Source organism: Polypterus senegalus, chromosome 15 (assembly GCF_016835505.1).
Source record: "Polypterus senegalus isolate Bchr_013 chromosome 15, ASM1683550v1, whole genome shotgun sequence".
In the NCBI taxonomy this organism is placed as follows: domain Eukaryota; kingdom Metazoa; phylum Chordata; class Cladistia; order Polypteriformes; family Polypteridae; genus Polypterus; species Polypterus senegalus.
This window is the reverse complement of record NC_053168.1, coordinates 75,426,206-75,438,766: the sequence shown is the minus strand read 5'-3', so window position 1 is coordinate 75,438,766 and position 12,561 is coordinate 75,426,206. Positions and strand designations below refer to the sequence as shown.

The window sequence follows — 12,561 nt, the reverse complement described above, 5'->3', positions numbered from 1 at the left end:
CTCTACAAATAGGGTTATTGACACCAGATCCCATAGCTTTGAGGCAGAAGAACAGAGCAGAACAGTTACATAATATTACTTAATTAAAAAATCCAACTATTTAAGTCATATGAAGATGCCATTTTTCAGTTCTCATGAAGGACATAGAACTTCAGGGTCAACTATTAATGTTAAGTTTTTGTCATCTTTAAAATTTAATTTGGCTAATTGGAATAACAGTTATTTTTTCTAGAATAACTATCGATCAACCATCCATCCCATCTAATTTGCCAAATCTTCTGCCAGACTTTTGTAAGCAGGCAGCTGCAGTATTAAACAAAATGTATTTGACATAATTTACTCAGACTTTCAAAATGTCTTTGATACAGGTAAACACAGAATTAAGCTTAAAGCTAGATGCCATTGACATCAAAGGTAAATTAAACAATGGGATTTCTAATTGGTAAATCAGCCACAGACAAAGAGTATATTTAAGAGGAAAATGTGTAGTATGTCCTTAGACTGTTGCTTTTACTAAATGACACTAATAGCATTGATTGCAGTAAACTTAGTAATTTGTAAAATTTGCACATGGCACCAAAATTGGAGAGATGGCAGATATTAAAGAAGCATAAAAAAACATAAAAAGTGCAAAGTGCTACATTCAGGCAAAAGAAGCTGTTCATTATAAATACAAGATGGCTGATGCTGCCTTACACTAACCAGTCATTGAAAATAACTTAGCAGTTCAGATTGATGCAATATTTTAACTGTATAGGAAGCGTGCTTAAGAAATTTAAAATGTAAGTAAAATGTAAAGTGATATTGTAAAAACTGTTGAAAATAAATTAGGCAATGTTATTCTCAGACTGTGTAATGTGCTAGTGACACCATGTCTGAGTACAGTGTGCAGTTTTGGTCACAACATAACAAAATAGACATTGCAGGTCTGCAAGCTTTACAGAGATATGAAACCAAGTGCACTGTGGCACTACAGGACATGTCCAGTTCAAATAAGCTAAGGGAATTACACATTTTTAGTCGTGACTAGAGTAACCTTTGTGTGGATCTAATGTAGGTCATCATAATTCTCACAAGCACTGATAAAGTTGATTCAAAAGGATTATTTCACATTAATGCTGAATGTCGTACACAAGGACATTGGTTAAAATTTAGGACGAATATTAAAAATAAAACAGTTCTTTACACAAAGAGTCCTGGGAATCTGGAACAAACTACCAAGCCGTGTACAGTGTTAAAGTAGATACCTTGACAACTTGTAACAAGTACAGTGTCTGGATGAGATATTGAGGCAACTTAGCTATTAAGTTAATCAAGTGAGTGCGATAGACTGAATGGCCCTCTTTTGTTACTCATATCTCTTAGGTTCTTATCCTTCATTTTTCTAGAATCACTTTTGCCATTACCTTATTATGGACAGCCCTTCCTGACAACATCAATTACAAGACAGGGGCCAAATGTGGATAGGACACAAAAAGAATGTGCCTACTCTACAAAGAGGGTTAGTGACACCAGTCCTTTGAAAGGCACACTAATGCTCTTTCCCATATTCAAACTGGCCAATTTCCAACAACCATTTATCCTATCATGGTATGTCTCTAAGACTTGGGAGTAAATTAAAAATACTAGGTGATAACTCAGGCAGTGAGGATATACAAAATCTGCACAAAACAATTTAAAGTCCTTGGTGCAATGAGGCAGTAACAAAAGTGTACCGCTGTGCACTTTAGCCATTAATCCAGTGCTCATTAGGAAAATACCATACTTAGGAAAAGATCCAGTATTTTTTGATTTGATTTTACAGTATATTTCAGATGGCCTGAAAGTTTCTGGGAATTTCCCAAAAGGAGGTAAAGACTTTTGCTAGAGATAAGAATGTCTAATTTGACCTTGTAACCCATTATAATCACAACCCACACTAGCACAAATATTTTGAAAATGTTAAAGAGAACTTTGCTGTGCTATAATTGATAAATTGATTGAAAGACTGCAGTGAAGTTGTGCATGCAAAATAAGAAAATGTCATCCAACTCAGCAGATTTGTTTTACAGATTCCTTCACAGGACAATTCATCTATTTATTATATTAAGTTTTATGGTAAAGGTGCCTTGATAGGAACCTAATAAAGGCTCAACTATAGTAGATGAAATATGCACCGTATCTGAAAGTTTTGACGTGGCATAACGCAACATGTAACTTTTGATGGCATAGATTAAACAGCCTCAGTGTTATTAAGAAAAATGTGAAGAGAAGCAAAAAGGAAAAAGGCCTACCCTTTGCATTACATAGCCCCTAAAGCAATCAGAGAATCATAATCAAAGGAAAGTAAATATAACTTTAATCTAAATGAATACATTATTGAAAAAATGTGGTATTTTTGTTTCTTTGACTGTGGAAATTAACTAATGAGGCCTATTACTATCCAAGTCAAACCATATAGGATTTTCTTGGCAGCTTTGTCGTACTATGCTTAGATTCATCTGTCCGCATAATGATTTCATTTTCAGAACCTACCTTTTCTGATACAAAAGCCAAACTCTATCTTGTAGCATAAAGTACAAGATAGGAGCCAACAATGAGGTGGGCTCCCATTCGTTATAGGGTACTCAGTCACAGTCTGCTAATTTAGAGACACAAGTTAGCCCAGCATAGACATGTTTGCCATATGAGAATACACTGGGGTAACGAGACAAAAGAATGCGACAAATTTGAAATTTGAAGCCATGTACTTCAATTTGTGTGTCATCAGCAGTAACCACTGTGGTGTCCAACCACTGGTCAATTAAGTGTAAACTATTTTCAAGTTATGTAACTAAGAAAACTGTAAAATTTGTTTCCAAATCATTCTTTTTATTGTATTTTAACAGATGCTCAAAGGAAACATACAGCTGTCCTGATGCTTTCAAAGTGACATCTCCTGGGCCCTGATAGGGAGTGAAGCCGGCTCCGTAGCACAAACGAAAGGAATGTTTAATAAGATGGATAAGGAAAGTTTAACACCACAGTACGAGCCTGTGGCCGAGATTGGGGAAGGTGCTTATGGAAAAGTGTATAAAGCAAGAGACTTGAATAATGGGGGTCGCTTTGTGGCTCTAAAAAGGGTTCGTGTTCTAACAGGAGAGGAAGGGATGCCAATCTCCACCATCCGTGAGGTGGCAGTACTGAGGCAGTTGGAATCTTTTGAACATCCAAATGTTGTCAGGTAAGAAGACATCTAGTGACAGTTAATTCTATTTAGTTCAGCATTGCAAGTGTTAAGCATGTCATTATTGTGATATGGGCAATAGTGTTGATACCTCAGGTCTATCCTCAAAGAAGAGAAGAGCAGATTAGATCCATCACATAAACATAAAATTTATATGTAATGAAAAGAACATTTATGCATTCAGTCCAATTTAGGGTTGCATGGACAAGGACATTCAACATGATTATATTACCAGTAGCCAGTACACTTAAAAACAGGTAGTCCACATGATGCTAAGAATGTTTGGGCCTGAACAGTACTTGGATTGGAGACCAACCAGAAAAACTTGAGTTGCTGCTGTAAGAGGTTTTGGTGAGGCCAGCAGGTGGGTTTATGCTGTGCTGTGTGTGGATCCAATCCCCCATTGCAGTGACAGAGACAGGTAAGATGTAAAACCAATGTCTAGACACTCTGTGATCATAAAAGATCCTTGGGCATATTTCAAAAAGAGTAGAGTGTAGCTCGATGTCCTAGCTAAATTGTCTATCATGACCTCATCTGTTCTTTCCCCCTAATCATCTCCTATCTCTATTTGGCTTTCTGTCTCACCTCTTCTCCAACTAATTGCTAATGTGTGGTGAGTGTACTGGCACAAGGGGGACACTGCAGATTGGTGGTGGTTGAACTGCCACCCCACTATCTGTGTAAAGTTCTTTGAGTAGGTAGAAAAACACTTAAATGTAATTGACAAAGTACTGTATTCAGTTGAAATGTGCAAACTAAATGTGATTTATTGAACCTATGACTTCCAACTAACAGACAATGATCAGTATATTAAAGACGATCAATTGGATGTTTGCGTATTTATAGTGGTAAAGCAGATTATAAGTCCAATGAATGGCAACTATGCGGAATCTATCAATTTCTGAGCTCGCATTTTCCAAAATAGGGCTATAGGGAGTTGGAGCCTATCTGTATTGGATGCAAGGCAACAGATATTACTGAACCACTAACGGCACAGTTCACAATAACACTTGCATTCATAGTTTTCATACTCTCTCTGTACGTTTAGCATTCATTTGCTCAGAGGTTGATGCGTTTGCTGCTTCCTGAGTTGCTCTTCTTTTCTCCACCCTATCGGCCTGCTTCTTCTCTTCTTTCGTCGGCATCTTTTTGAGTTAAAACTGATTAAGTCAGTGTTTGTGTTGCAATTACTTAGTACGTTTTCCTTAATTTTTCACTTAAGCTGGCACTTAAGTCTTAAATCTGCCTGAAGAATGATTTAAGATATGAAGATGTAGAGGAAGTGATGGCAAAGGTGGTAGGGATGAGAACAGCGCCCATATGCATGCGCCACACCGCCGCCCTGCTGCCCACTGCCGAGAGTTGATTCAACAATAAAATAAAATAAAATAAAAATAAAAAGAGGAATAACCTTGGAGGTCAATCATCACAAAGTAGTAGTAGATAGTAGACGCCACATAGTATATGTGTACCAAATGTTAGGTCAATAGGTCAAATGGTTTGTGAGCTACAGGTGACTTAAAATCCTGGACAGACAAATGAACAGCCACGGTAGTGTATAATATATAAAGATGGAAGAAGAGTTAGTCAAACGGCATACTTACTTTTGAAATTAAACTCTTTATTTTAAAGGGCCAATAAATAAATAAATAATCACCTTTGCCCCCTTTATAGATCAGTGGTACTGATGTTCAAATAGTAATAAGTGATTAGCTACAATTTAATAGAAAATTAGTCATTTGAAGAAACGTTGAGGTGCATTATGTTCAAAACCTCTAATCACCTAATAAAATGTAACATGACATTTTCAAAGCCATTTACTTCAATTTAAGATTGTAGGGGCCAAAGTCTATCACAGACAACAACAGGCATCCAAATCTTTAAATGTTCTTCATTATTTTAAAGTACATTTTGAACATCAACAAAATAAAAAAGTTAGAATTTTTCTCTTCATAAGACTCATGGAGTAGCATAATTCTTCACATTTCAGTGGATTCATTTGTGTCAGAGTGTAGTTGAAATGAAATATGGGTACCCCTGTAGGCATCATGTAAATTTCAAATGCAAGTTTGAAGCAGAGTGCTGTGTGATAACTAACTTGGCTCAGGAAGTGCAGTTTTTTACACAGTGAGATTTTTTTTTGCCAAACAGCCAAAGCTTGGTCTAGCACATTTAAATTGTAAAGATTGTTGCTTTGATTGTGGGCATTTAAAAGATGAAATACATTAGACAAGTATGCCATCTTTGAAAATTGTTAACTCATGCATTTCATATGAAAATGGGAGTTTACATTAATATTCACTTATCTGTAGAACTTTAGATACTGCTATGAGGACCCAAGGGTGGGAACCTCTGTAATAAGCCTTCCTTATTCTTAACACAGTGTGTTGCATTTGATGGCATCTAATTCTTGTGTAGTTTAATTGTAGTACTCGTACCATGGAAATCCAAGTAGCAACAGAAAAAAAGAAAAGCACTGAAGTAAAATGCTACTAAATGAACACTTCCTGTTAAAAAATGTATGCACAGAAGATGTTAAAGGTGCCATCATTCACAACAAAAGCATTTCAAGTTTTTGTTGATGTTCATAGAGAATTATTTCATGTTTGTTTTTTTTTTCTTATTTTTCTGTATTTACAGAGAAGCAACAATGGTAAATAAAATCTCTGTTCAAACATTATTTATTAAGGTGACAAATAATGGACTATTTGGATTAGGTTATGGTCATGCAGTAAAGCACAACAAACAACACTAAGAAGTCTGCACAGGATTTGTTGGAGTCAGTAGATGTTCTGACATGATCGATAAGTACTGCACAATTTACCATGAAAAAACTAAAGGAAGTTTTAGCCTGATTTTAATGTAGCCAAATCTCACAAGTGAAATTAGGGTGCTTGGTTGGAAGTGACACTGATGGGGGTGGGGAAAGGGGGTTTAAAATCACCTCTGGGGTTAATAAATGAAGATAAGCTTGGATCTGAGAAAAATGTTTTGGTAGAACTCTAAATGGTTAAGAAAATTCGAGACAGAGACAAATGGTGGGTGAAAAAGTGGTACTCTTCGTGAAAAGGCTTTTTGAGCCAGGCTGAGAGTGGCAGCAGGGTATTATTTAATGTGTCTGTTCACATTATTCATTGTGTTCTTTGTTTTGGTTATTTATCATAAGTGTTATAGTTTTCATACTTTTGGCCTCCTTGGCATTGTAGGGTAGATGCAAGTGTGTTATGTACTGTAGATTATACATTTATAGTTCAAATCCTGGATTTGGCACATTCTCTTGCTGGACACTCTCACTTAAACACCAAAACTGATTTAATAAATGGATTATTTAGAGTCACCAATCAGTCCAACATGCATATCCATATTATGTTGAAGGAAGATGGAGAGCAAGGTGAAAACCTGAATGAATGCAGAAAAAACATGCAAATTTTAAAAAGTGTATTGACCAGATTGATTTAACCCCAGGTCCCAAAATCCTGGCCCTTGACAATATCGCACATCTTGCCTTCAACTTCTTATTGTTAAGCCTTTGCAGTAGTAATAATGTTATATAAATACCTTTTCATAGATACAGTTCATTATTTAACCATAATCTGTTTCACTTATATTCTTTATTTTTTCTATGAGCAAAATCAAACTGTTTATATATAGGGAACTGTGTATGAAATACTAGGACTGAATAGAATAACATTTGGGAAATACCACATAACTCAACAGCAAAGTTTGCAATTTTAAACTAGTTAAACAAGTCTACATTTATTATTTATCTGGCTGATGTCTTTACTTCAGGCTACTTACAAGACTGCGAAACTTTGCATTTCCTTATATACATTTTACATTTTTTCATTTCTAGTAGGGGAGGAAGTATTCTAATGTGAGCTGAAATTTTCAACATCATGTATTTGATGTATTACATGTTTTAGGAATTTCTGATTATGATTTCACTATTTCTTTCTGATGCTTGCGTTTACGTGTAAGTCTGTGACATATTTAATCTGTACAGAACTACATGAATCACTAATAGATTTGGCATGTTAAAAATTATTTGATTTCGACTAAAATCTATTATGGAGAATATATTTTAATGAATACAATATCCACCTTTTTAAATAATGTTAGCTTTAAACTACCATTTACAAAGTGTTCCCTTTAAAAATAAATATGATACATTTTGTAGATTTTTGTAAATGGTGTTAGTTTTTTTTGATGTTACCCACTGTTTTCCAAAAAAGCTTGGACAGTGTGGAAAATGCTAATAATAACAATTCTGTTTCCCCAGTACCATATTAAAAACACTATAACAATACATTATTTGATGTTTTACGCTGTGCGTAGTGATGAGCAAACTCAGCAAAGTTCACTTTGCTGTGAATTTGGTGAAATTATGTAAATGTTTGCAAACTTCAGCAACCTTAATGGGGAAGGAGGAACTGAGCTAGTTTTGAAGAGGTATAATGATGCAGTGGTCTTTTACGTGTCCCTCAAGACTCTGACAACTATGCTGGCCTGATTATGGTGGCCAAATATGTGATCTGAGATTTCAGGCAGCAGTGCTGACCACTGAACAGCTGTGCATCAAACAACAAAAGATGCAGACGGAATGAATACCACTGCATCAAGCAGCCACAAACTAGCAATAAATAAATAACATTTAGCTCACTGCAGTTACAGAGTTTCACCCTTGGGGCACACATTGACCATGCCATAAAGAAGCACTGTTTCTGATTTATCTTTTCTGATACTTTCATAAAGAAGAAAGAAATGCACTGTAAATAATAATACAGTAATCCCTCCTCGATCGCGGGGGTTGCGTTCCAGACTAGGCGATAGGTGAAAATCCGCGAAGTTAAAATCATATGTTTGTATGGTTATTTGTATGTATTTTAAGCCCTTAGAAACTCTCCCACACTGTTTATAAATATTCTCTGCACAGTTATACAGTAAACCCTTGTTTATCGCGGTTAATCCGCTCCAGACAGATAAATGAATTTCCACGAAGTAGGATTCTTTATTTATAAATCTTTATTTATAAATATGTTCGCAGTTAGAGCATAGAAAACCTGTTTACGACTTTCTAAATACGATTTTAACATTATTAGAGCCCTCTAGACATGAAATAACACCCTTTAGTCAAAGGTTTAAACTGTGCTCCATGACAAGACTGAGATGGCAGTTCTTTCTCACAATTAAAAGAATGCAAACATATCTTTTCTTCAAAGGAGCGCCGTCAGGAGCAGAGAATATCAGAGAGAGAGAAAAGTAAACAAAAATCAATAGGGCCGTTGTGCTTTTAAGTAAACGAAGCACCGTGATAAAGCTGCCACAGTGAAGGGATCAATGTGAACGTAGTCTTTTCAGCATTTTTTACAGGAGCGTCCGTATCTTCTAAGCAAACAGCCTCTGTGCAAACAGCCCCTCTGCTCACACCGCCCTCCATCAGGCGCAGAGAAAAGCAAACAATCAAAAATCAATACGGGCTGTTAGAGCTTTGAAATGTGCAAACGTATATCATTGAGGAGTTTTATTTAATATGTAATACGTGCTCTGATTGGGTAGCTTCTCAGCCATCCGCCAATAGCATCCCTTGTATGAAATCAACTGGGCAAACAAATTGAGGAAGCGTGTACCATAAATTAAAAGACCCATTGTCCGCAGAAACCCGCGAACCAGCAAAAAATCCGTGATATATATTTAGACATGCTTACATTTAAAATCCGCGATAGAGAGAAGCCGCGAAAGTCGAAGCGCGATATAGCGAGGGATCACTGTACATCTTTTGTTTTTATTATTTCACAGTGTGTCCTGTGTTTTTTGAAGAGGGATGGGTGGGGGGACTCCTTTCAGGCTTGTTTTGGGATGTTGCTGGGCACATAACTAATCTGCATGCATAATTAGCCATGTGGTTCTGAGCTGCCACCAAACAGGAATGTTATATATCCGATGACAGAACTGGTAATATTCCCATTATGATTAGCTAATGTACCCCTCAAATGAAAATACTGCAGGTTTTTTTTTATTTTTTATTTTTTTATGCAGCAGTGTTTAACAACATTGTGGCTTCAGGACCCATTTTTACCTTTTTTAAGTTCATGAATGACTCTCATACAGCAATTGAAGTGCTTTTGTTGAGTTAAAACAACCATGACTGGAAGAGCGGAGTTTCACTTTGGTTAAATGAGTGGAGCAGCAGAACGTTATGCAGCACTGTCAAGTGCAATATTGCATTTATTTTCCTCAAGTGTTTGCCATGCAGCAACATCAATATCGGCAACAATCTTACAGTAAGCATGCGTGAAACTTATGTGCATTGTTGCTACAGCTCTGTAATCTTTAGCTGGCCTCACAAGGTATCATGGGCACTTGGAAAATAAATGTTTACCTAAGCTGGCCACACAGCGAATTTCTAGGGAAATATTTGGTGATCAAGTCACTGTGAACATAGGATAATTCGCTTGCAAAAATACTTTGGTGAATTTTGAATTTATTTTATTTATTTATTTATCTATACTAATAAAAGGTAAAACCCTCACTGACTGACTGACTGACTGACTGACTGACTCACTCACTGACTCATCACTAATTCTCCAAGTTCCCGTGTAGGTAGAAGGCTGAAATTTGGCTGGCTCATTCCTTACAGCTTCCTTACAAAAGTTGGGCAGGTTTCATTTTGAAATTCTACGCGTAATGGTCATAACTGGAAGCTATTTTTCTCCATTTACTGTAATGGAGTTGAGCTCGAAAGCCGTGGGGGGCGGAGTTTCGTGTGACATTATCACGCCTCCCACGTAATGACGTGAACTGACTGTCAACGCAGTGTGTAGAAAACCAGGAAGAGGTCCAAAAAGCGCTGAAGAAAACATGCATTATATAATTGAGAAGGCAGCGAAACAATAAGAAGCGAGCAAGTGACATATACAACCATATTCATGAGTGCTGCTACTTCGGAAACAAAGCACGGTGTAAACCTAAAGTTTAAATTAAGTTCATAGACAGGCTGCCGCTGGCGTTTGTCATGCCCACGGGTAATGCGGGATACAACTTTAATGAGAGGACACAGGATATAAACGAGAGTTTTGATCACTTTGTAACTAAGTTAAAATTGCACGTGAAGGGCTGTGCTTATGCAAATTCCGAGAGACTGTGTTTTGGGGGATTGACAGTTAAGGCGGTTGGGGGAGTCACGTCATCATCTCCCCTCCCATTCACCTCCCATTTTGCTCTGAGCGAAGCTCCGCAGCTAACGCACGCAGTGTTACGGAAGCGACTTTGTGACTCTGCCACCAAATACTCACAGAAAAATCCACAAGTTATTACACACGCTGTCTCTACAGTTTCTCCACACTGAATCCTCCAGGCACTACTTACAAAAGGTTACATTGACAATCGTGTTACGTTATTTTAAAAATGTTTCCTTTTCTTAGCACAAGCACAGCTGAGAAGCTTCGATGCATACGCTCCATAATGCGTTAAAAAATCACGCATTTAATCACACTTTGCAATACAAGCAAAGGGGAACTTCTGTCAATGCATGATTTCATGGTACACCGATTACATTGATCAGCGCTTCCCGATTCATTTTACCCTCGCACCCTCTTGGTTTGAGAAGAAGTATGAAAAAATATGAGGTTAACACAGAAAAACAGATCACCAATTGAAGCTTTATGAATAATCGATTTGCCATCAATAATTGTTTTGGTAAAGCCATACTCAGTGTAATCCTCCTTCCATTTTCTAATTTTTCCACCACTAGCCATGATTAAATGAACGGTAAAAAAGTAAGAGCGAAGCGAGGGTGACTTATTCAGGCAGGCAGGCAATGGCTCAATAGCTCGAATTTGGATATAAGTAGGCTCTATTTAGTCGCCAGAAATATCTTTGTTAGGAATAGAAGTTGAATTTAGTCTTTAAATTTCTATGGTAAAGAAAAAGTTATGCAATGATGACTAAATTTAACTATATAAAGTAAAAAGTTTTATATATAAAGTCATTCCCGAATATATAATGTCAAACCTTGATTATATAAAGTCACTGTCGGAATAAATAAAGTCAAAACTTGAATATATAAAGTCAGCGTCGGTATATATGCATGCCAAGCTTTAACCGCATTCCTTGAATCTTTTAATTATACTGTGGACTGCAGAGAGTGAAATGCCCAAAATCCTACTGATCTCTCTTCTGGGAATGTTGTGTTCAAAAAGCTGGATTATTTGCTGACACATATGTTGGAAAATTGGTGAGCTTCAACACATCCTTGCTCTTGAAGGACAAGGCCTCTTTTGGAGACTGCTTATATACTATGGAATGATTGCCTAACCTGTTCATCATCAACTATTTCACATCACCTTCTTATATCAGCTTATCACATTATTCATCGTAAACTACTCCTGTCACAATTTTTTAGGAATGTGTTATAGACATCAATTTCAGAATACGCATATATCTTCAAAAAACAATGCAGTTGATTAGGTAAAATAGGAAATACATTGCCTTTATGCTGCTTTTGTCTGAACACAGGTCAAAGTAAATTTACAAATTTTGAATTATGGTTGTAAGTTATATTTACAACAGAAAAAAAATGTTATTCTCAGTAGTGCTACAATATTTGTTTTTGTAAATATTTTAAATTACCTTTGTTGGGAATAAACATGTCTATAGTATTTAGTTTAAAAATTTTCAACCATTTTTGAGCAATGAAAGAAATCATTAGTGAGCAGACCTGATGAGTGATAAACCATTTCTATGTACTAAACCTAATGTGTGATCATACCATAATTATGCCTATCGAGTAAACCATATAATACAGTTCCATGTTAGAAGTGAGCAGAGCCTAGGACACAAGGCAGAAATTATCCATTTTTTGTCAAATATATAAATTAATTTCAACTATTGACACTATCAATACATTTGAAAAACACACTAATAACAATAACCTGACTTGTTAAATGAAATTGCCATCTATTCTGAACTTTTCATCATGTGAGGGTAGGCTCATATGATACAGCCACCAAAATGACAGCTCACGTGCAGAGCTGGATATTCTCTAATCACATTTAATGCAATGTACAGTTTTGTTATATTTATATAAATAAATATATTCCTTTATATCAGTCATGCTTATTAACTATTTTCTGCTTCTTCTAATTGTAACACTATACCATATTTACACTAACATACAGTAGAAGTGGAACTGTCATGATGCCTGGTTTATCACTACCCAGATGATCTATTTGGTCCTAATGTTTATATCGAAACATAAATACTGTGAACAACAAGCACAAATAGCGGAGATTAGGATTTAACTGGTCAGGAGACAGAAATGCTAGGCACCAGTCAAATGATCAAGCAAACTTTTA

At 36.2% G+C, this 12,561-nt stretch overlaps 1 protein-coding gene across 2 annotated transcripts in view; it reads left to right on the top strand.

Annotated features, from left to right (window-relative positions):
* Positions 1–12,561, top strand: part of cdk6 (cyclin-dependent kinase 6) — a 206,501-nt gene that overhangs the window by 5,719 nt on the left and 188,221 nt on the right. For both annotated transcript variants that reach the window (XM_039737230.1, XM_039737229.1), the window contains exon 2: positions 2,868–3,202. In XM_039737230.1, the coding sequence (XP_039593164.1) occupies positions 2,967–3,202 (236 nt within the window). In that variant the 5' untranslated portion in view covers positions 2,868–2,966. The remainder of the gene's footprint in view (positions 1–2,867; positions 3,203–12,561) is intronic.